At 43.2% G+C, this 24,659-nt stretch overlaps 1 protein-coding gene across 1 annotated transcript in view; it reads left to right on the forward strand.

Annotated features, from left to right (window-relative positions):
- Nucleotides 1-24,659, forward strand: part of LOC140720556 (uncharacterized) — a 49,747-nt gene that overhangs the window by 22,698 nt on the left and 2,390 nt on the right. Inside the window, exons 4-7 of the mRNA XM_073035393.1 lie at nucleotides 1,964-2,305; nucleotides 2,869-3,035; nucleotides 11,065-11,236; nucleotides 11,348-11,413. Coding sequence (XP_072891494.1) covers nucleotides 1,964-2,305; nucleotides 2,869-3,035; nucleotides 11,065-11,236; nucleotides 11,348-11,413 — 747 coding nt within the window. The remainder of the gene's footprint in view (nucleotides 1-1,963; nucleotides 2,306-2,868; nucleotides 3,036-11,064; nucleotides 11,237-11,347; nucleotides 11,414-24,659) is intronic.

Genomic DNA, 24,659 nt, shown 5'->3' on the forward strand with positions numbered 1-24,659 from the left:
ATTCTCCACTAAATTCATTCCAGCTTAATCAAGTCCGTTCTATAGAACCAGAGCTCCAGAGCAGATAGTGGAGCGGGGTTGAAAATAAATAATGTTAAAAGTTTCTGCAAAGTCAGTAAGTGTCTTTGATGGTGGTAATGATCTTATGAGGTGTGTCTATTTCAATGCAAGGAGTATTGTGGCGAACGCCGACGAGCTGAGGGCCTGGATTGACACGTGGAATTACATTATAGCCATTAGTGAAACTTGGCTACAGGAGGGGCAAGACTGGCAGCTTAATGTTCCAGAGTTCCAATATTTCAAACGTGGTAGGGGCAGAGGAATGAATGGTGGCGAGGTAGCATTGCTAGACAGGGAAAATGTTACACCAGTGTTCAGGCAGGACAGATTAGAGGGCTTGTCTACCGAAGCCATATGGGTGGAGCTGAGAAACAGGAAAGGAATGACCACATTAATGGGGTTGTATTATAGACCAGCCAACATTCAGCGAGAATAGGAGGAGCAAATCTGCGGAGAGATAACAGCCAACTGCAGGGAGACAAAAAGTTGTGATTGTAGGGGATTTTAATTTTCCACACATTGATTGCAACTCCCATGCTGTTAAAGGTCTAGATGAGTTAGAGTTTGTAAAATGTGTTCGGGAAAGTTTTCTAAATCAATATATAGATGTACCAACCAGGGAGGATGCAATATTAGATCTCCCATTAGGAAATGAGTTTGGGCCGGTGACGGAAGTGTGTGTAGGGGAACACTTTGGTTCCAGTGATCATAATACCATTAGTTTCAACTTGATGATGAATAAAGATCGATCAGGTCCTCGGGTTGAGGTTCTAAACTGGAAAAAGGCCAAATTTGAAGAAATGAGAAAGGATCTAAAAGCTTGGATTGGGACAGGTTGTTCTCTGGCAAGGGTGTGACTGGTAGGTGGGAGGCCTTCAAAGGAGAAATTTTGAGAGTGCAGAGTTTGTATGTTCCTGTCAGGATTAATGGCAAAGTGAATAAGAATAAGGAACCTTGGTTCTCGAGCGATATTGGAACTGTGAAAAAGAAGAAGAGAGAGATATATGACAGGTATAGGCAACAAGGAGCAAATAAGGTGCTTGAGGAGTATAAAAAGTGCACAAAAATACTTAAGAAAGAAATCAGCAGGGCTAAAAGATGACAAGATGTTGCGTTGGCAGTTAAGGTGAAGGATAATCCAAACAGCTTCTACAGGTATATAAAGAGCAAAAGCATAGTAAGGAAGAAAACAGGTCCTCTTATAGATCGGAGTGGTCGGCTATGCATGGAACCAAAAGAAATAGGGGAGATCTTAAAAATGGTTTTTACATCTCTATTTACTAAGGAAACTGGCATTGAGTGAACGGAAATAAGGCAAACAAGTAGTGAGGTCATGGAACCTATACAGATTGAAGAGGAGGAGGTGCTTGCTATCTTGAGGGAAAACAGAGAAGATAAATCCCCACGACCTGATAGGGTGTTCCATCGGATCTTGAACGAGACTAGTGTTGATATTGCATGGGCCCTGGCAGATAAATTTAAAATGTCGGTATCTACGGGTGAGGTGCTGGAGAATTGAAGGATAGCTCACGTTGTTCCATTGTTTAAAAAAGGATCTAAAAGTAATCCGAGAAATTACAGGCCGGTAAGATTGACGTCATATCTTTATTTAATTTCCCAGTATCACCGGACACCGATGCATTAAGATCCCGTGGTCATCATTCAACTGCTGTGATTTATGTGATTGGCATTACTGTGTCTATCCTGTTATTTTACTGGGAGTGAATGTGTCCAGTCACCGGCTTATCGGTATGGTCACCAAGCAGGATGTACGGTTCACAGTAACCAGCACAGTCCCACTCCAAATCTGGCCAGCCAGAGTCACGGCTCCATTGCAGTCTGAATCAGTTTTGCTCAGATCTAAATCATACTCTTATGAACTGCAATTCATCACTTATTTCAGGTAGGACATTGAAACGAGTAGGGAAAGTACTGAAGAGGTGTTTACAAGGCGGATCATCGGGGAAAGATGATCGGGACACAGGAAGCAAGGTACCGAAGCAGGGTCAGATTGAGAGCGATGTCCCAGAATGCAGTACGGCCGCAGCGGAAGTGGAGCAAATGCAGCCCAGAGACACCAATCAGGACCCTGGAGGCAGCACAAGTGAGGCGACTGCCTGTCATCCCAGAGTCAGTGACATCAGAGACACTGATCAGGACCCTGGAACCAGCACAAGTGAGGCGACTGCCTGTCAGCCCGGAAGCTCATTGAACACGGAATTGTCAAGTCCCCAACACGGAGCCAGTGAGTGAAATATGAGGGTGATGTGTTTGCAGAATGTGGCAGGGAGGAGGGTAAATGCGATTCCTTGTTGGAGGGTTGGTCAGAGAGAGGGGGAATGTGTGGGTGTGGTACATGTGGTGTAGTGGGGTACCCGTTACCCCACTACAGGAAGTGTACTACCTGCTCTGAGGATTTACGGGATGTGCATTGGAGGAAAGGCAGTTGTCCAGATAAGAGAATATTTCCAGGATGTGAATTAAGGGAAATGTATTTGCCAGGATGGAGAGAGTATCTCTGGGAAGCGAATATTACCGACAGGCCCAGCATTTATTGCCGATCCAAAATTGAAATAGGGGAGTGGGTCGGTTGAGGGATGGACTGGTGTGCATCAAATCTGGTCCTTCTATGAACGTAATGCCTAGAACATTGTTTGGTAGGTTTTAAGGCCAGTTGGAGATTGGGAATAAATCTGTTTTTGTGTCTGTAGGCAGGTTCAAGTCATGTTTTTTTGTTGAGTTTGGTGAGAGCGGTGGAAACGAAAAATATTTGAGTTCAAGCCTACATTTTCCTTTTTATATTCACAGAGCCAGAGTTGACAATCCCTGACCTCTTAGCAGAGGGGGAGGAATATCGACTGTACCAACTGACAAAGTTCTATAGAGATAGACTCAAACAAGCAATTGAAGAAAAGGTTGAAAGACTCGGTTGGATGTTGACAAAGGAGGGACATTTCAGTAGAGAAGAGAATGAGGTGAGTGTAGTTTGTGTATTGTCACAGAACTGCTGGGAATAGTGACCAAAATTAATCTTCACGTTCTTGGCGTCCTACCTGGCAATGGAGACTTTTATTTCTGACCTGTCTCTCGCAGATCTGGTTTCAGCTGTTAATGTGGGGAGCACTGGGAACTACAGGGTCGGCCTCAGCTTTTTATCTCCCACCTGCTGTATTTATCAGTGTGATATGAGAGCAGTAGCGGCAAGTAATGGAAACTATGACAATTAAAGAGGAGGAAGTACTGGCACTTTTTAGGAATATAAAAGTGGATAAATCTCCGGATCCTGACAGGATATTCCCTTGGACCTTGAAGGAAGTTACTGTAGAAATAGCAGGGGCTCGGACAGAAATATTTCAAATGTCATTAGAAACGGGGATGGTGCCGGAGGATTGGCTTATTGCTCATGTGGCTCCATTTTCTTAAAAAAGGGTTCTGAGAGTAAACCTAGCAATTATAGGCCTGTCAGTTTGACGTCAGTGATAGGTAAATTAATGGAAAGTATTCTTAGAGATGGTATATATAATTATCTGGATAGACATGGTCTGATTAGGAATAGTCAGCATGGATTTGTACGTGGAAGGTCATGTTTGACAAATCTTATTGAATATTCTGAAGAGGTTATGTGGAAAGTTTACGAGGGTCAAGCAGTGGATGCTCTCTATATGGACTTCAGTAAGGCCTTTGACAAGGTTCCGCACGGAAGGTTAGTTAGGAAGGTTCAATCGTTGTGTATTAATATTGAAGTAGTAAAATGGATTCAACAGTGGCTAGATGGGAGATACCAGAGAGTAGTGGTGAATAACTGTTTGTCAGGTTGGAGGCCGGTGACAAGTGGTGTGCCTCAGGGATCTGTATAGGGTCCAATGTTGTTTGTCATATACATTAATGATCTGGATGATGGGGTGGTACATTGGATTAGTAAGTATGCAGATGATACTAAGGTAGGTGGCGTTGTGGATAATGAAGTAGGTTTTCAAAGCTTGCAGAGGGATTTAGGCCAGTTAGAAGTGTGGGCTGAAAGATGGCAGATGGAGTTTAATGCTGATAAGTGTGGGGTGCTACATTTTGGTAGGAATAATCCAAATAGGACATACATTGTAAATGGTAGGGCATTGAAGAATGCAGTAGAACAGAGTGATCTAGGAATAATGGTGCATAGTTCCCTGAAGGCGGAATCACATGTGGATAGGGTGGTGAAGAAAGCTTTTGGTATGCTGGTCTTTATAAATCAGAACATTGAGTATAGGAGTTGGGATGTAATGTTAAAATTGTACAAGGCATTGGTAAGGCCGAATTTGGAGTATTGTGTACAGTTCTGGTCACCGAATGTTAGGAAAAGTATCAACATAATAGACAGAGTACAGAGAAGATTTACTAGAATGTTACCTGGGTTTCAGCACATAACTTACAGGGAAAGGCTGAACAAGTTAGGTTTTTATTCTTTGGAGCGTAGAAGGTTGAGGGGGGACTTAATAGAGGTATTTAAAATTATGAGGGGGATAGATCGAGATGACGTGGATAGGCTTTTTCCATTGAGAGTTGGGGAGTTTCAAACAAGAGGACATAATTTGAGAATTAGGGGGCAAATGTTTAAGGGTAACACGATGGGGAATTTATTTACTCAGAGAGTGGTAGCTGTGTGGAATGAGCTTCAGGTAGAAGTGGTAGATGCAGGTTCGGTATTGTCATTTAAAGTAAAATTGGGTAGGTATATGGACAGGAAAGGAATGGAGGGTTATGGGCTGAGTGCGGGCCAGTGGGACTCGGTGGGTGTAAGCGTTCGGCACGGACTAGAAGGGCCGAGATGGCCTGTTTCCGTGCTGCAATTGTTATATGGTTATATATATCGGGACTTCGAACAGGCATTCAGTCTGAAACTGATTTCAAATCTTGTCTGCACTGTCGGGCAGATTCACCTCATCTCATTAATCCAGGATGAGTATTAAACTGACAGATTGTAAACTGAGACAACCGACTTCACTTCTGTCCTTGACAGAAGGAAACCTGCTAACCACATCCGGTCTTGGCTCCGTGAGTTCCCAAACAACGTGTGGCTTACTTGTCATAGTTATAGAAAAGAACAGCATAGAATCAGGCCTGTTGGCCCATCTATTTCCATGCTGGACTACTTAACTATGTATTCCCATTGACCTTCACCAGGCCATGGCGCTTTATACCCTCATCATGCATGGATCTATCCAGACTTTTTTTAACCGCTTGTACTGCTTGCGGTGCTAGCTAGTTTCACAATCTTAGCACCCTCTGAGTCAACAAGTTTCACCTTTGTACCCCCCTGAACTTTTCACCTTTCACCCTTTACTGATAACCTCTTGTTATAATACCTCTTTACCGCAGTACAAAATGTTGCTGCATTTATCCTGTCTATACCCCATGTAATTGTGTAAACTTCTCTCAAACCTTTCCTCAATCTTCCACGTTCCAATGAATAAAGTCCTATCCCGGTCACTCTTTTCTTATAACTTAGGTCTTCTAGTCCTGACAACATCCTTGTTTTTGTTTGTGTACTCTTTCAAACTTATTTCCAGCTGCCCTGTAGGTAGGTGAGCAGAACTGCACATAATATCCAAATTAGGCCTCACCAACGTCTTATGCAACATCATATCCCATCTACTGTACACGATATTTTCATTTATGAAGGTTAATGCGCTAAGAAACTTTCTTTCAGATCCACAACTTGAGCACATTTGCCGTCACTTTCAATGACTTATGGACCTGTATTCCCAGATCACTCTGTTCTACCACACTTTTCAGTGCCGTACCGGTCGCTGTGTAAGATCTACCCTGCTTGGTCCTTCCAAAGTGCAATTTGTCTGCATTATATTGCATCGGCCCCTTTTAAGCCCATTCTCCAGTCGGTCTAGATCACACTGCAAGCTCTTGTAGTTCTTGCAAGCGTTAGCTCTTGTTAGCTCTTGCAAGCTCTTTGTCCACTGCACCTTCCCAATGTTGGTGCCATCCGCAAACTTGCTGATTCTGTTAACCATAATTTCATCCAGATCATTGATATAGATGACAAACAACAACAGGCACAGTAACGATCCCCGTGACACTACACGAGTTACAGGCGCCAATCACAAATGCAACAGTCTGTAGCCACACTCTGGATTCCTCCAAAAAGCCAGTGTCTAATCCAGTTTACTACCTCATCTCGGATGCTGAGCAACTGAAACTTCTTGACCGACCTGCTATGAGGGAACTTGTCAAATACCGTGCTCACATCCATGTAGACAATATCCACAAACTTGGCCACAGCATATTTCCTGGCAACTTCCTCGAAAATCTCTAAGATAGGTTAGTCGTGAAAGATCACGCACAAAGCTGATATCTCATGACCGCAAAAGTCAATAGTTTGACCTAAAAGGGAAGAAGAAAGCACAAAACATTAATGTGCTGACCAGCTGATATCTCATGATCTCAGCAATCAGCAGGTTGTCCTTAAAAAAGAAGATCAATAGGTTTACCTGAAAGGGAAGGGAAAAAATGAAAAAAATAATTCTGTTAACCTGCTGAATATCTAACAAATGAGAGACAGGGGCATCCCATTTCAGGTCACTCTCCTTGGAATTCACAGACACTGATTGTCCTGTACTAGATCTGACCTACTCACCATGAGTGGTATTAGAAAATCAAGTGTGTTACACCCGTGAGTGACTCTGTTCTCGTTGGAACTCATTGGCGCTGTATGTAATGAATCAGACAGGCATTATCCAAAGACAAGAGGAGTCATCTGTAAATGTCATCTAAAATTCATCATCTGGAGACGCCTGCTTTACTGGTAAACCTTTAAATCTCTTTCACAACTGTAACTCCTCAGACATGGTAGCAGTGAAACTGAGGGATTATTTTACAGTGCAGTGGACCATCAGGGAATTATGCTGATTTGTTCCATAATTATTTTCCATTATTCGTGTTATGGAAAACCTTTCCAATTCCCTACTGGTAACTGTTCTGGGAGATCAATCATTCAAACCCGGGACATCATTCCTCTTGTTTCTCAGAGCAATGTCCTAAGCCCATCCATGTTCAGTTGCATCCTCGACTACCTTAATTCCATCATCAGTGTATGTTCTGGTCAGACCACTCGTCTGAGTGCTACCGGTACCATGTAACCCAGTACTACCTGTCGCATGGTCGGATGGTTGGTGACTAAACCAGCTCCCCCACCAGACTGGCCTGGTGAGGAAGGTGGCTAGACACCCTGCAGGACGAAAAACAAGACCTGTCAAAGGGCGGATGACCCCTCTGTTAGGGTCAACGGCCCTCTAGAAAACAAGCGCGGAAAGCGCATCCCTCGCATCGAAGCTTGGTCTGGCCATTCACTGCAACAGAACTTCCCCCAGCCGTCCTGGACCCAACCAGGCTGCTGGATCCGGGAGGGGATGTCGAGAGGGTGGATCTGGACCGGTGCAACGCCCTACTCACCTAAAATCCACTCACGCACACGGTTCCTTTCTGAGGAGTGGGGTACCACCCCACTAACTGACTGAAAGGAACCATCATCACCCTATGGGACGGAAAGCCAGAGAGAGAGAGAGAGATGTTGCTTGAAGACGGTTCAATGTTTAATTCATAATTCCTCAGTAAATGAGGAAGCCCATGCCTACATTCAGGAAGTGATCACCATTTTACAGCATGAGTGCCAGGCAGTTACAATCTCCATCATAAGACAGCCGCACTGACATTCCTTAATGTTCTGTTGTCTTTACACATCATAAGCCCATAAGGTATCGGAACACAAGTAGGCCATTAGGCCCATCTTCCTACTCCGCCATTACGTCATGGGTGATTTACTATCCCTCTCAACTCTATTCTCCTGCCTTCTCCCAGTGAACTTTGCTGACCAGACAAATCAAGAAGGTACCAACCTCTGTTTTATATATACCCAATGATCTGGTCTCCGCAGCTGTCAGTGCCAATGGATTCGACAGATTCACTACTCCTCGGCTAAAGAATCTCCTCATCTCTGTTCTAAATGGACGTCCCTCTATTTTGAGGCTGTTCCGTCTGGTTCTAGACTCCGCACTTTGAAACATCATCTCCACATCCTCTCAATGCCTTTCGATATTCCACAGATTACAAATAGATTCCCCTCATCCTTCCACACTCCAGCCAGTACAGGCGCATCCAGGAATCATTCTCATCAAAATCAGGTTTAATATTACTGGTTCTGTCAGTTTGGATTCCTCTCTGGACTTTCCACAATGCATCGCGTATTTTCACTGATCAGGGGACTAAAACCGTTCACAATATACAAGTGAGGTCTGGCCAGTGCTTGTTCTTATATTCTATTCCTCTCGAAATGAACGCTAGCATTTGTTTTTGCCTTTCCTAACACCAACTCAAACTGCAAGGAATCCTGCAACAGGTCTCCTGAGACTCTTTAGAACTCTCAAAAATATTCTATGTCTTCATTATTTCTGCCAAAGTGTATGGCCATGGACCTCCCTATACTACATTCCAATTGTCACTGATTTGTCCATTTTTTCATCATTCATGTCCTGCTGCAAAATCCCTGCTTCCTCAACGCTTCCTGTCTTTCCCCATATCTTCGTAACGTGCGCAATCTAGTCCATAAAGCCTTCAAATCATTGACATAACGGAAAAAAGGAATTCTCCCAAAACCAACCACTGCAGAACACCACTGGTCACCAACATCCAACAAGAAAAAGCCCCATTTGTTCCATTCTGTGCTTCCTGACAGTCAGACAAAATCTGTCTGGAGAAAATCATGGATCCTCTATCAATGCTATTGTCTCTCTTGTCATACTGCCGTTCCCTGTCTTGTTAAACGGCGTCATGTGAGGTACCTGGTTAAAGGTCCTCGGGAAGTCCAAGTGAACAAATTGCACTGACTTTCCGTTGTCGACCCAGCATGCTGTTCTCTCAAAAAATTCCAACAGTTCTGTCAGACAAGATTCCCTTCCATGGATGTTGGCCTTTTTCTTATCATGTGCGTCCAAATACCCCGAAACATTATCCTCAATTATCGACTGCTGACGTCTTCCCAAACGCTGATCAGACTAAATGGCCTATAGTTTAAAATGATCGGTCCTCCGGAACCATTCCAGAATCTCGTGATTCTTGAGTGATCATCACTAATGTCTCCACAATCTCTTCAGCCTCCTTTTTCAGAAGCAATCGAGTGCAGTTGATCAGGTCTTGTAGCTTTAGTTTTTGGTTTGTTGGGTGGTAGAGTTGGTCTCCTGACTTGGTGTGTCTGGGTAGTCTTGTTTTGTCTGGTGTATTTGGAGCTCCTTTCCGGGGAACGCGCTAAGACAGTAGCGCGACATTAATACGCAGCAGCCTCTCTGGACTATGGATTTGGGGATTACAAAACGTTATGTAAATTTTCTGGTGTAGTCTGTTTTGTCATATGCTTTTGTGATATCATTCTGGGGGAACGTTGTCTCATTTTTTGACTGCATTGCTTCTGTGGTTTCTAAATGACAATAAACAGAAACTGAACTGAACTTAACTGACTCATCTATCTTCAGAACTTTCAGCTTCCCGAGTGCCTTCTCCTTAATAATGGCAGGTACACTCACTTCTGCCACTTGACATTCTCAAATATCTGGCACGTTCTAGTGTATTTTTTACAGTGAAGACTGACGCAAAATACTTACTAATACCTTTTGCCATTTCTTTGTCCCCTGACAGTACCTCTCCACTGTCATTTTCCAGTGGCCCAAAATCCACTTTCCTCTCCTTCACTCTTCATATATCAGACGGACCTCTTGTTGAGCTATTTTACGTTATTCGCTAGCCTACCTTCATTTTACATAGTTTCTCTACTTACGGCTTTTTAATTGCCTTCTGTTGGTTTGTGAAAGCATCCCAGTCCTTCAGCTTTCTACTATACTTTGTAATATTATGTCCCCTCTCCTTTGCTTTCGTGCTGCTTTGACTATCTTGTCAGCCATGGTTGATCATCCTCCCTTTAGAATAATTCTTCATCTTTGTGATCACTTGTCCTGAGCCTTCTTAATTGCTCCGAGAAACTTCAGCCATTCCCGCTCTGCCATTGTTCCTGTTAGTCATGTTCGAATATATTTTTGCCCAGGTCTTCTCCTATGCCTCTGTAATTCCTTTATCCAACTGTCGCACTGATCCATCTGACTTTACCTTCTCCCTCTCAAACTGCAGTGTGAGTTTTGCTATTTTATGATCACTGCCTCTTAAGGGATTATTTACCTGAAGCTCCCCAATCAAATCTGGCTCAATACACAACACCAAATCCAAATCCGTCTGTCCTATCGTGGGATCAACCATAGGCTTCTCTAAAAAGCCATCTCACAGGCATTCTATAAATTTCCTCACTCAGGATTCAACACTGACCAGATTCTCCAAAGCTACCTGCATATTGAAATTCCCCATGACTATTTTCACATTCCCCTTTTTGCATACCTCTTCCCTCTCCTGTTGTAAGTTGTAGCTCACATCCTGGCTACTGTTAATAGGCCTGTATCATCAGGGTCATTTTACTTATGCAGTTTCTTAACATCTACATCGTCCAATCCGTTATCACCTCTTTCTCAGGACTTTTCATTTTTAATGACAGCAGCTTCGACCCAACACTTTCACCTACCTGCGTATCCTTTCGATTCAATATTTATCTTTTGATTTAAGCACCCAACTATAAACTTTTGTCAGCCACTATCCATTTGTTTTTGCTCTCTCTCTCCCCTCTCTTCAGTTCTTGTTGTCACATCTTGTTGATGTAATACTGCACATTGACAGACTGAGGAAATTAATCACATTGCATCTACTGCAGGGTGTCAGTAAATACTTATTCTTTCACAATATTGATTTAGAATTTCCTTCAGTTACTGTTTCTCTGTTAATGACTGAACCCAGGGAGGATGAGGCAGCAGCCCAGTGACTGCATCTGTTCTGAAGCTACTGGGGCCATGAACAGATACTTTCCTGTACATTCTGCATGCCTGTCTGTCTGCTGCACAATAAATTCATTGTTTCCTTTTGTAGAAAGTCACTGAACTGACAGAGAAGGGAAACCGGACAGAGAGTTCCAGACTCTTCCTCAGTTTCGTGATGGGCAAAGGCTCCCGGGCCCGGAGGGCGATGTGGGAATCCTTTGTGACATGGAGGACTGAGTTACCGAAGTTGGACAGAATTCTGAGGGAAATACAGGAACTCGGTATGTTAAAACCACACACTGAACACAAAGCACATTGAGATAAATATTTTAGTTATTTTAATTATTTTAGCTCTGTTTCCATGGATGTTTTTTTTTTAAATATTTAAACAGGTCCTGATCCACAGGAATACATGAACATCACCCAAGGTTTATCTGAATTACCCACTCAGCTGATAGGTGAGTGATCAAATGCACAGTTCAAACCACATCTCAAATGTTAGTCTCTGACTTGGCAAAGCTTGGGAATCAAAATTCGCCATTAAACATTCGCTGATCTCTGGATTCAAGTAACAATTCAAAGAATCTCTCTTTGCAGCCTGAATATTCTACAATATATTTTTTTCTATTAATACAGCTGTTGGTTCTGCTGAATCCATGTAGACCACATCTACTACCATACCTTCATCAATTGCTTTTTGTTACCTCTTCAAAAACTCAATTAGCCTCGTGAGGCTGGACCTTCCCTTCACAAAGCCATGTTGACCCAGGCAGTAAATTCCAGGCACCCACAACTCTGTTAAAAAACTACCCACAATTGCTGTAAATTTACCCCATCTCACCTTAACCAAATGCCCTCTGGTATTAGACACCAGTCATATGTAAAAATAAACAAACAAAATACAGGCTGTCGACCCAAACTCTTATCTCTCAAACTTGCACACCTCAGTCAGATCTGTATTCTACCGCCAGAGGAAACAAAGCAAGTTTATCAAACCTCTACTTGTAGCACATGTCACCGAATCCAGGCAACACCCTGATGAACCTGTTCTGCACCCTAACCAATCCTTCCAAGAGCTCGACAATCAGAAGTGAACACAATACTCCAGATGCTCCCTGAAACCATAAGATCCAGGAGCAGAATTAAGCCATTCGGCTCAGTGAATTTGCTCTTCAATTCCTCTCTACCCCATTATCCCAGTAAACGTTGACACTTTTCCTAATCAGGAACATATCGACCTGCATTTTAAATATACTCAATGAGGTGTCTTCTTCAGACGTCTATGGCAATAATTTCACCGATTCACCACCCGCCAGCCAATAAATTTCTCCCCGTTTGGGTCCCCGGCAGCCAGGACAATTCCCCACAGTTCTCAAGCATGTTAATTTTCTGTATGAACCTCCCATGTGGGATCTTGTCAAAGACTCTGCCAGTATACAAGTAGACAATTTCCATGTGGAACTTCATCCAACACCTTTGTCACCTCCTGGAGGAACTCAATCAAGCTGGCAAGACGCAAACCCGACCCAAAGCCTTGCTACTGAACCCCAAACCACCTCATACATCCTCTCTGTCATACTCCCATGGGGCAGAACATATAAAAGGCTGAAGGTATGTACCACCTGTCTAAACGATAGCTTTATTCTGCATTTATAATACTACTAAATGGTCACCTACTATGTTATTATTAGCTCTTAATAATAATAAGGCAATTTGATATCTAAAATTATTGCATCGTACATCCCGTAACTAATAACAACTCAGATAACAACTTAGATAACCACAATATACTCACAGGACAGCAGACAGAATACCGTTCGGGTTTGAACAACAGATAAAAGATTATGTAATTCTATTTCAAACCCTGTAGAAAGCAGAAATCTTTCAGTGTTATATTGTCTATCAATACAAAACACATCTGATTCTGTTCCTCGTGTGTTTAAAAGGCTCCAAATATAGATAAAATTCATACAATACTTGTGAAATTTCTGCAACATCTGATGAAGCATTCGCGTAAAATAAACGTCCTATTAAGAACCACAGAGGAACAACGACCACTATCAAAATAAATGGAGGGATTTTCCAGAGAGACTCACTAAGCACACTATGGTTTTGTCTAGCTTTAAGCCCACTCATAATTTACTGAAACAGACAAAATCAGGTATCTAATCAAAAGAAATTATGAATTATACCTTGACACATTTATACATTGATGATTTTAAATTATTTGTTCTTTCATCAGTAAAGCTGAAACAAATAATTCAAATAATGGAATTAATTTCCAAATATATAAGCATGAACTTTAGACTAGGAAAGTACAGAACATGATTAAACATAAAGAAAGGTGCAATAGAGCCGGTGGAATATCAAACAGAGCATCAGGATACAATGCAACAGAATATGAAACGTATATTTAGGACATCAATAAGCAAAGAAAATAGATAATCGTGTGATAAAGGAAAACCTTCCAACAAAATTTACTTCAAAGCTGAAAATCTAAATTTACTGCAAGGCTGAACAAACTTTGAATTTACATCGAGGATCAAGAAAATCTGCCAATCAGAGCTGAACAGTAAAAATATAACGAAGGTAGTAAACGCTCACTGTGCCCATATTGACGTATTGGTTTGGTATAATATCCTGGTCTGAAACGGATCCGGAAATATGCAAAGAAAAATAAGAACTTAAATAGCAATTTCTGGAAAACACCATGTGCACTGGAAAGCGCGTAAACTGATATGAACGAGGACAGTATGAGGATGATGAATAACAGATCTAAAAAAATGAGACAACAGCCAGATAAAAATTTTCAGGGTCAGGGTTAATATCGTGGATACATTTCGTGAAAGTTGTTTTTCTGCGCCAGCAGCACAATTACAGTAAAGCGTGTGCGGTGAGCGTGTATTTATGTATACAATTGTAGAAATAGAATTGTATCAGCATGACTTAATCAGTCTGATGGCCTGATGAAAGAAGCTGTCGTGGAGCCTGTTGGTCCTGGCTTTAACACTGCGGTACCATTTCCTGGATGGTAGCAGCTGGAACAGTTTGTGCTTGGTGAGACTTGGGTCCAGAATGATCCTTCGGGCACTTTTTACCCCCTGTCTCTGAAATGACCTGAATAGTAGGAAGTTCACATCTACAGATGCACTGGGCTGTCCGCACCACTCTCTGCAGAGTCCTGCGATTGAGAGAAGTACAATTCCCACACCAGGCAGTGATGCAGCCAGTCAGGATGCACAAAATTTACTGGCCCATCCCAAATGTACTCAACCATCTCAACCATCTGTTTTGCTATTTTTCTTTTTTTTTGTTCAGACTAGAGAATAAGCCAGGCAGGATGTTGGAATGCTCCTCTTGCAGGATGTGTGAAGTCAGGGAGACATCCGGTGTCCCTGACAACGACACCTGCAAGAAGTGCACCCAGCTGCAGCTCCTAACAGACCGCGTTAGGGAACTGGAGCAGGAGCTGGATGACCTCCGGATCATTCGAAAGACTGAGCAGTTTATAGATAGTAGCTTCCAGGAGGTAGTTACACCTAAGGAACAGGGCACAGGTAATTGGGTTACCGTCAGGCGAGGGAAGGGGAAAGGGCAGTTACTGCAGGGTTCCCCTGTGGCCATTCCCCTCCAGAACAGGTATACCAATTTGGATACTGTTGGGGGGAAGGATTACCTGGGACAAACTGCGGCAGCCGGATCTCTGGCACTGAATCTGGTGCTGCAGTGCAGAACGGGGGGAGGAAGAAGAGGAGAGGGGTAGTGATAGGGGACTCCATAGTCAGGGGTACAGACAAGAGATTCTATGGTCGTAACAGAGACTCCCGGATGGTTTGTTGCCTCCCGGGTGCCAGGGTCAGGAATGTCTCTGATCGCCTGCACAGCATTCTGAGGTGGGAGGATGATCAGCCAAATTCCGTGCTACACATCGGTACCAATGCCATAGGTAGAAAGAGTCAGGGTGTCCTGAAGAGTGAGTACAGAGAGCTTGGTAGGAAGTTGAAAAACAGGACATAGAGAGTAGTAATCTCCGGATTGCTTCCTGTGCCACGTGCCAGTGAGGGTAAGAATGCGATGCTCTGGCAGATGAACACGTGGCTGAGAAACTGGAGTAGGGGGCAGGGTTTCAGATTTCTAGATCATTGGGACCTCTTCTGGGGCAGGTGGGACCTGTACAAGAGAGACGGGTTACACCTGAACTACAAGGGGACCAATATACTTGCAGGGAGGTGTGCTAGTGTTATTGGGGAGGGTTTAAACTAGATTGGCAGAGTGATGGGAACCAGAGTGCCTGAGTAGATAGTGGAACGGTGGTAAACATAAATAATGGTGGTAGTTCATGCAAAGCCACAAATAGCAAGGTTGTGGGTGGTGGTAATAATATTCTGAGGTGTGTATATTTCAAAGCGTGGAGTATTGCGGGAAAGGCAGACGAGCTGAGGGCCTGGATTGACACATGGAATTATCACATCATAGCCATTACTGAAACTTGGCTACAGGAGGGGCAGGACTGGCAGCTCAATGTTCCAGGGCTCCAATGTTTCAGACGTGATAGAGACAGAGGGATAAAGCGTGGGTGGTGGCTTTGCTAGTCAGGGAAAATATTACAGCAGTGCTTCGGCAGGACAGATTAGATGGCTTGTCTACTGAGGCCCTATGGGTGGAGTTGAGAAACCGGAAGGTATGACCACATTAATAGGGTTGTATTATGGACTACCCAATAGTTAGCGAGAATTGGAGGAGCAAATTTGCAGAGAGATAACAGACAACTGCAGGAGACAGAAATTTGTCATTGTAGAGGATTTTAATTTTCCACACATTGCTTGGGACTCCCATCCTGTTAAAGGTCTAGATGGGTTAGAGTTTGCAACATGTGTTCAGGAAAGTTTTCTAAATCAATATATAGATGTACCAACAAGGGAGGATGCAATATTAGATCTCCTATTATGAAATGAGTTAGGGCAGGTGACGGAAGTGTGTATCGGGGAACACTTTCCTTCCAGTGATAATAACGTCATTAGTTTCAACTTGATCATGGATAAAGATAGATCTGGTCCTCGGGTTGACGTTCTAAAACTGAAAAAGGCCAAATTTGAAGAAATGAGAAGGGATCTAAAAATCGTAGATTGGGACAGGTTGTTCTCTGGCAATGATGTGATTTGTAAGTGGGAGGCCTTCAAAGGAGAAATTTTGAGAGTGTAGAGTTTGTATGTTCCTGTCATGGTTGAAGGCAAAATGAATAGGAATAAAAAGCCTTGGTTATCGAGGGATATTGGGACTCTGATAAAGAAGAAGAGAGAGATGTATAACATTTATAGGCAACAGGGAGGAAGTAAGATGCTTGAGGAGTATACAAAGAGTATGAAAATAATTAAGAAAGAAATCAGGAGGGCTAAAAGAAGACATGAGGTTGCTTTGGCAGTCAGGGTGAACGATAATTTTAAGAACGTCTACAGGTATGTTAAGAGCAAAAGGATAGTAAGGGATAAAATTGGTCCTCTTGAAGATCAGAGTGGTCGGCTATGTATGGAACCAAAAGAAATGGGGGAGATCTTAAATGGGTATTTTGCATCTCTATTTACTAAGGAAACTGGAATGGAGTCTATGGAAACAAGGCAAACAAGTAGGGAAGTCATGGAAGTTATACACATTAAAGAGGAGGAGGTACTTTCTGTCTTGAGGCAAATCAGAGTAAATAAATCCCCAGGACCTGACGGGGTATTCACTCGGACCTTGAAGAAGACTAATGTTGAAATTGCAGTGGCCCTGGCATAAGTATTATGTCGATATCCACGGACCGGGTGCCAGAGGATTGAAGGATAGCTCATGTAGTTCTGTTGTTTAAAAAAGGCTCAAAATGTAAGCCATGAAATTATAGGCCGGTAAGTTTGACATCGGTAGTAGGTAAATTATTGGAAGGAATACTAAGAGATAAGGTCTCCAGGTATTTCGGTAGACAGGGACTTATTAGAAAAAGTCAGTATGGCTTTATGCGTCATGTTTAACCAATCCATTAGAGCTTTTCGAGGAAGTTTCCAGGAAAGTGGATGAAGGGAAAGCAGTGGATGTTATATACATGGACTTCAGTAAGGCTTTTGGCAAGGTCCCGCATGGGAGGTTAGTTAGGAAGATTCAGTCGCTAGGTATACATGGAGAGGTAGTAAATTGCATCAGACATTGTCTCAATGAAAGAAGCCAGAGAGTGGTAGTGGAAGATTGCTACTCTGAGTGGAGGCCTGTGACCAGTGATGTGCCACGGGGATCAGTGCTGGGTCCATTCTTATTTGTCATCTATATCAATGATCTGGATGATAATGTGGCAAATTGGATCACCAAATTTGCTAATGATACAAAGATTGGAGGTGTAGTGGACAGTGAGGAAGGTTTTCAAAGCTTGCAGAGGGATCTGGACCAGTTGGGGGAATGGGATGTAAAATGGCAGATGGAGTTTAATGCGGACAAGTGTGAGGTATTGCACTTCGGAAGATCAAACCAAATTAGAACATACAAGGTAAATGGCAGAACACAGAGGAGGGCAGTAGAACAGAGGGATCTGGGAGTATAGATACATAATTCCCTAAAAGTGGCGTCACAAGTAGATAGGGTCGTAAACAGAGCTTTTGGTACATCGGCCTTTATAAATCAAAGTACTGAGTATAAGAGTTGGAATGTAATGGTGAGGTTGTATAACACATTGGCGAGACCGAATTTGGGGTATTGTGTGCAGTTTTGGTCACCGAATTACAGGAAGGATATTAATAAGGTTGAAAGAGTGCAGAGAAGGTTTACAAAGATGTTGCCGGGACTTGAGAAACTGAGTTACAGAGAAGGTTTGGATAGGTTAGGACTTTATTCCCTGGCATGTAGGAGAATGAGAAGTGATTTGATAGAGGTGTTTAAAATTATGATGGGTATAGGTAGAGGGGATACAAGCAGGCTTTTTCCACTGAGGCTAGGGGAGAAAAAAAACAGAGGTCATGGGTTAAGGGTGAAGGGGAAAAGTTTAAAGGGAACATTGGGGAAGGTGCTTCTTCACGCAGAGAGTGGTGGGAGTGTGGAATGAGCTGCCAGCTGAAGTGGTGAATGAGGGCTCACTTTTGACATTTAAGAAAAACCTGGACAGGTATATGGATGAGAGGTGTATAGAGGGATATGGGCCATGTGCTGGTCAGTGCGACTAGGCAGAAAAATGGTTTGGCACAGTCAGGAAGGGCTGTGCTGTAATGTTCTACGGTTCTATGGTTCTATCTGAGGTGAAAGAGGTGCTGTTGTGCCTTTTTTCACCATACAATTGATGTGTACAGACCACGTGAGGTCCTCAGTGATGTGAATGCCGAGGAACTTAAAGCTGCTCACTCTCTCAACCCCAGATCCATTGATATCAGTGGGGGTTAGCCTATCTCCATTCCTCTTGTCTTTGCGACATTGAGGGAGAAGTTGTTTTCTTGACACCACTGTGTCAGGCTGATGACTTCTTCTGTTTAGGCTGCCTCGTTATTACTTGATATTTGGCCAATAAATATAGTATACTCAGCAAATTTAATTAGCAGATTGGAGCTGTGGGTGGCGACACAGTCATGCGCATACAGAGAGTAAAGGAGGGTGCTTAGGACACAGCCCTGAGGGGCTCCTGTGTTGAGGGGCAGAGGGGCAGAGATGAGGGAGCCCACACTTACCACTTGCCGGCGATCCGACAGGAAATCCAGGACCCAGCTGCACAAGGCAGGGTCATGGCCGCGGTCTCTGAGCTTCTTGTCAAGCCTGGAGGGAACTATGGTATTGAATGCTGAACAGTAGTCTAATAACATCATTCTCACATAAGCATCCCTCTTCTCCAGATGTTTAAGGAGGTGTGCAGAGCAGTGGCTATTGTGTCATCTGTTGATCGGTTGTGTCGGTAGGTGAATTGTAGGGGGTCCGGTGTGGGTGGTAACAAGCTGCAGATGCAGCCCTTGACCAGCCTCTCAAAGCATTTGCTTATTACTGAGGTGAGTGCGACAGGACTCAAACGTTCAGGCATGTTGCCTTAGTCGTTTTAGGTACAGGAACAATGGTGGATGATTTGAAGCAGGAGGGAACTCTTCACTGGGAGAGGGTGTGATTAAAAATATCCGTAAATACACCTGCCAGTTGTGCCGCGCGCATCCTGAGTACCCGCCCTGGGACGCCGTCCGGTCCCTCAACCTTGCGACTGTCCACTCATTGGAAACACCTGCGAACTTCAGCCTCAGAGATGACCAATGTGCAGGTCGCTTTGTCGGCTCTCCTCGGGGGCTCAGTGTTGGCGATATCGAACCGAGCGTAAAGAGGCTTAGATCCTCTGGGAGACAGGGAGCGATGTTGGCAGCACCACTGCACTTAGCTCTGAAGTCTGCATTGGTGTACAGACCTTGCCATAAGCTGTGTGTGTTGTTGGTGGAGAGTTGTGCCTGAATACGATCTCTGTATTGTCGTTTCGCTGCCTGGATAACTTTGCATAGATCAGAGCTGAATTTCTTGAGCTCCTGCTGATCACCGGCATTGTAAGCAGTCGGTCACACGGCAAGTGCTGTTCACACGGAACTCTTGATACAAATGTTGTGGTTTGGGAAGTCCTGACCGATTTCTGAAGGGAATCATCCCCCCTCTGTGACAATAACACACAACTGGGGGATGTTGTTATTACACATTTGTGATAATAACAGCCGGGAACTCCCTTGGCAGCCAGAAAGGTTTACACAGCAGCAGCAGGTATTCCAGATCCGGGGAACAAAGGATTTGAGGGAATGGACATTCCGGGGTTCCACCAAGCATTAATGATCATGAAACATACCCTAAATCCTGTTCTCTTCCCAAATGTGTGTGTGTGTGTGTGTGTGTGTGTGTGTGTGTGTGTGTGTGTGTGTGTGTGTGTGTGTGTGTGTGTGTGTGTGTGTGTGTGTGTGTGGAGGTCTGTTGTTTACTTGCAATTGCATTATATGACTCTATAACAGCTGAGGCAATTGCTTAGCTATTTTATTGAACAAGGTATATAGAATTTATGCAGAAAAGTAGGATTAGTATAAGTAGGTATTATGATTGACATAAATCTGATTGGCCGAAGGTCGTCTTTCCGTGCTCTACAATTCTTGGTCCATCCAAGCGACCAATCCACCAGCCTTTAGTCAGAAAGGTACCAACAATGCTTCACAATTTGTTCGTGTGAAAGGGAGGGATTTATTTCATTACTTTTACAGTTAATACATTTGTTGAACTGATTGTTTTCCTTTGTTCTGACTGCTTCAGGGCAGCCTGACCTATAATACTATGTTCCAGGTTTCCATAGCATAGTCAGATGTTTATGCGGCAAAGAAGGAGGGACTAGGTCCATAATGTGTGTGCCAGAATTTGTCTCCTTCAATTCAGCATTTGTTCTGTCGCCTGCTCTGCCTCGGTGCTTCAAGTGCTTACAGAGATGGTCATTACATGGCTGCACCATCCCCTCAGGCCGTGTGTTTCCAGATCGGTACCTTCAGAGGGAATTGTTCTTCAAATCCCCTCTACCCCTCACGCTCCTCTTCTTAAAACTCTGTCCCCTTAGTTATACAGCTCTTTCTCTCTGGATAACAGGCTTTTAACGCACAGAAAAGTGCCTTTCATTTCAACTGACCCATGCTTACCCGAGTCAGTCCCATTTGCCTGCCTTTGGCCCATATCCCTCTGAATCAGTCCTATCCATAACCCTCGCTATATGCCTTTCAAACTCAGTAACTGAACCCCCTTTACCACTTTCTCTAGTGACTCCTTCCACATCTCCATTACTATCTGTGTTGGAAATGTCCCTCACGTCACCTTTCAGTATTTCTCCACTTACCTGAAACCTAAGCCCTCTGGTTTTACACACTTTGTGCTTGGAAAACCTGTGGCCATTCACACTCTCTTTAAGACGGAAAATTGTTCAGGCCAATGCAGGATCTACTAGAAACGCAGACTCTAGTCTCCTCTTCAGTGAAGCTTCACTCTTTCTACAGTGTGGCACAAGATACGTACACACTTAACACACTGAACCCAGCGCAACTGATGTTTTAAAAAGGACTTGTAAGTAAGACTACTGTTCAATGCCCGGCTGATAACACATGAAATCATTAGATGCCCTTTTTCCCCCTTTTTCTGCACCTTCAAGGATCTCCTCACTAAAATATCAATGTTGGAAAAGCTGGAAGCAATTCAGAAGCCACGGGTAGATACATCCAAATAGGAAGTGTTTTAAAGCATGTCGATAGGGTGATTAAGAAGGCTTCCATTTATTGGTCCAGATATAGAGCTCAAACGTCAGGAGGTTATGTTTCGTTAATAAAACCCTAATTTGGCCACACATGTAGTGTTTCGTACAGTTCAATTCGCCCCAATATAGAAAGGATGTTGAGGCCTTGGACAGGGCGCAGAAGAGTTGTTGCGTAGTTTATAGTGCATGTGCTATAAGGAAAGCTGGCTAAACGGAGGGTACTTTCTCTGCAGCGGCAGACGGTGAGGGGAGATCTGGTAGAGTTTCATAAGATAATGAAGGGCATAGAAAGGAGTAGCATGGGCATATCTCTTTCCCATGATTGAAATATCTAATAGCCGAGAAAATGCATGGAAGGCGTTGGAATGCAGTTCCAAGGGATTGTAAAGGTAAGTTTGTTACTGAGAGAATAGTTGGATGCTTGGTGGGGCCATGCACTTTCTGGCTCGTATCCTGTTGGGCATCATCCTGCAACTTCGGTGTACCCATCTGACAAATTATCTGGTCTCAGCGTCCTGGACAATCCTTGGTCAGTTGATCTTCACGTCTAGTTCCCTTATTTTGTCAGTCGGAAGCGGCATCAGACGCACTTTCCTATTGTAGAGGTATCGGGAACACATACCGATTCCCTGATCTCCCATATAGTCTGGCAGTGCATGTTACTGCCACAGCTGCTGCAATAGGGAGAGGAATTCTGAAAAAAAGCACTGCAATTTGACTTTCCAGAGTTCATCTTTCGTTTCTCTGCCAACATTTCCTGTTGGTCTCTTTTCCGCTAGATCTTTGTGTGTGTGTGTGTGTGTGTGTGTGTGTGTGTGTGTGTGTGTGTGTGTGTGTGTGTGTGTGTGTGTGTGTGTGTGTGTGTGTGTGTGTGTGTGTGTGTGTGTGTGTGTGTGTGTGGTGGGGGGGTGGTACTCGATGACGACCCGATAGTTGGTGACTGTAGAGGCCAATTCTGGATCTGCAGACCCGGGAGCAGTTGGGACACAGGGACAGCTGGGATGCAGGCGCTTGGGTAGTTGGATCCTTCTTGCATCCCCTCTTCTTTTCAGCAGTCGCTCTTCTGGGTTCCTCAAAATTCTTGGCTTTTCCGTGGATCAGCGGCTGCCACTCGTTGACCTCCATATTTGCCTGAGAGAGCCTCTGCTTAATTTGGTCCTTGTACCTCCTGCGCGGGGCACCACGATCTCTCTTGCCCTGAGAGAGTTCTCCGTATAGTACTGCTTTCGGTAACCTGGACCTGTCCAGGCGAGGCACGTGGCCTGTCAGACAGCGGATCTGGCTGAGCAGCAAAGCGGCTTCAGGGCCTGAAAGTTGAACATATAGAGCTATGCATGTCTGTGTGAATATATGAAATATTAAACTAAATAATAGTGCAGAAATAGAAATTTAAAAAGAGATTAGAGAGTCACTATCGATGGGTTCAATGTCCATTCGGAAACTGGATGGCAGAGGAGAAGTTGTTCTGAATCGTTGAGTGTGCGCCTTACTCCGATCCTGTACAGTAGACCCCATGCACAAGACGGTGATGAAGCCAGGTACAATGCTCTGCAAGTTACACCTGTAGAAATATTCGAGTGATGTTGGAAACCCATGATGAAATATAGTCATTGTTGTGTCTTCTTTGTAGCTGAATCGATATATTAGGTCCAGGTTTGTTACTCAGAGATATTGACAGCCAGGAATTTGGAATTGCTCACTCTTTCCACATCAGATCCCTCTATGAGGACTGGTGTGTTGTGTTCCCTCGTCTCGCCGTTTCTGAAATCCACAATTAGCTCTATTGACATATTTTCATAACGCAAGCAGGATTCAGCACTCCATACACGCATATGCAAATCCAATAAGGGGTACACATCACTGAACGAAAATGAAAGCTTAACCCATAAAAAATGAAGAAACTATCATAAAAGTAGAAAATGTTAAGCAATGGAAGAGTCTGACTCCCCACGGAAGACATCCACACGATCTGAGCCGATTAGATGTCGACAAGGAAGCGTCGAGCCCCTGGCTCAGAGTTGGAGAACTCTTCCCAGAGACAAAAGGGATCATTGTAGTAATACAGGACAAGGTTGTTAACACATGTAGTTATCAATAATACAGAGTAAACGACCAATAGGTTCAAGACGATATATGCTGAAAATTACAAGAGAAACTAGAAACAATCCCAGACTTTACAGGATCCTGCAGTAGTTTAACTGAATCTCATTACTTGCACAATCACAATAAAGTGGTGGGCGACATTCACAAAAAACTGCTGAAAAACACCATAATTTGCTATAAGGACAAGCCTGCTTCACATTTCGAGTTAGAGTCCTTCATATCATACTGTGACCGATTATTATTTCACATAGGATAATACATGATAACTGATCGGATATAATTTTTAAGGATAAACAAGCAAAAACAAATTATTTAATCGATATAGCCATTCCAAACTTAACAGACAGAAATCAATTAGTAAAAAAACACCAGAAATATGCTGAATTAAAAGGGGAAAATAAAAGACTATGGAACACGAACTGGGTATTCATTATCCCAATCGTAATATCGATAACTGGTATAAAGTGGTGGGCGACATTCACAAAAACATTGCTTAAACTACAACTGATGAAAAACACCACAACTTACTATAAGTACAAGCCTGCTCCACTTTTCGAGTTAGAGTCCTTCATATCATACTGTGACCGATCATTATTTCAGATAGGATAATCCATGATAACCGCTCGGATATAATTTAACAGGATAAACAAGCAAAAACAAGTTTTTAAATATATATAGCCATTCCAAACACACATAACTTACAGAAATGAATTCGTAAAAACACCAGAAATATGCTGAATTAAAAGGGGAAAATGAAAGACTATGGAACACGAACAGGGTATTCATTATCCCCATCGTAATATCTGGATCATCCCAAAGGCTTTACACAATAGTATTAATAAATTAGGCCCACACGGCAGTACTTGTGTAAATCTTCGAAAACCCACAATACTATACATCACGAGAATAGTCTGAATTCTCCTATCAATTGAGACATGAATGTACTTGGCTATGCCTGTACCTCAAGTTTCACCATTTTAGGCTAAGATAATATTGATGATGATGATGATGATGATGATGATGATGATCATCATAATAATAATAATAATAATAATAATAATAATAATAATAATAATAATGACATTTATAAAGCACCTTTCATCCAGACGATGCCGTTCAAACCGCATCACAACGGGATTATGTGCAAGCTAGAAAATAAAAGTCAAAATGTGTCAGTCCTAATATGCACCTCAGACTTCTGCACAGTGCTGTAGTTTAAGGCGTTGAATTCTACAGTTTAGGAACATAGTCCCAAAAAACTCAACGCTGACCTCCCAATGATCCTTTGGCCTTCTACCTTATCGTCTGCCTGCACTGCATTTTCTCGGCAACTGAAACACTGTTTCCTTGAACTATTC

The sequence above is a fragment of the Hemitrygon akajei genome, unplaced genomic scaffold, assembly GCF_048418815.1.
Source record: "Hemitrygon akajei unplaced genomic scaffold, sHemAka1.3 Scf000045, whole genome shotgun sequence".
Taxonomy (NCBI): Eukaryota; Metazoa; Chordata; class Chondrichthyes; order Myliobatiformes; family Dasyatidae; genus Hemitrygon; species Hemitrygon akajei.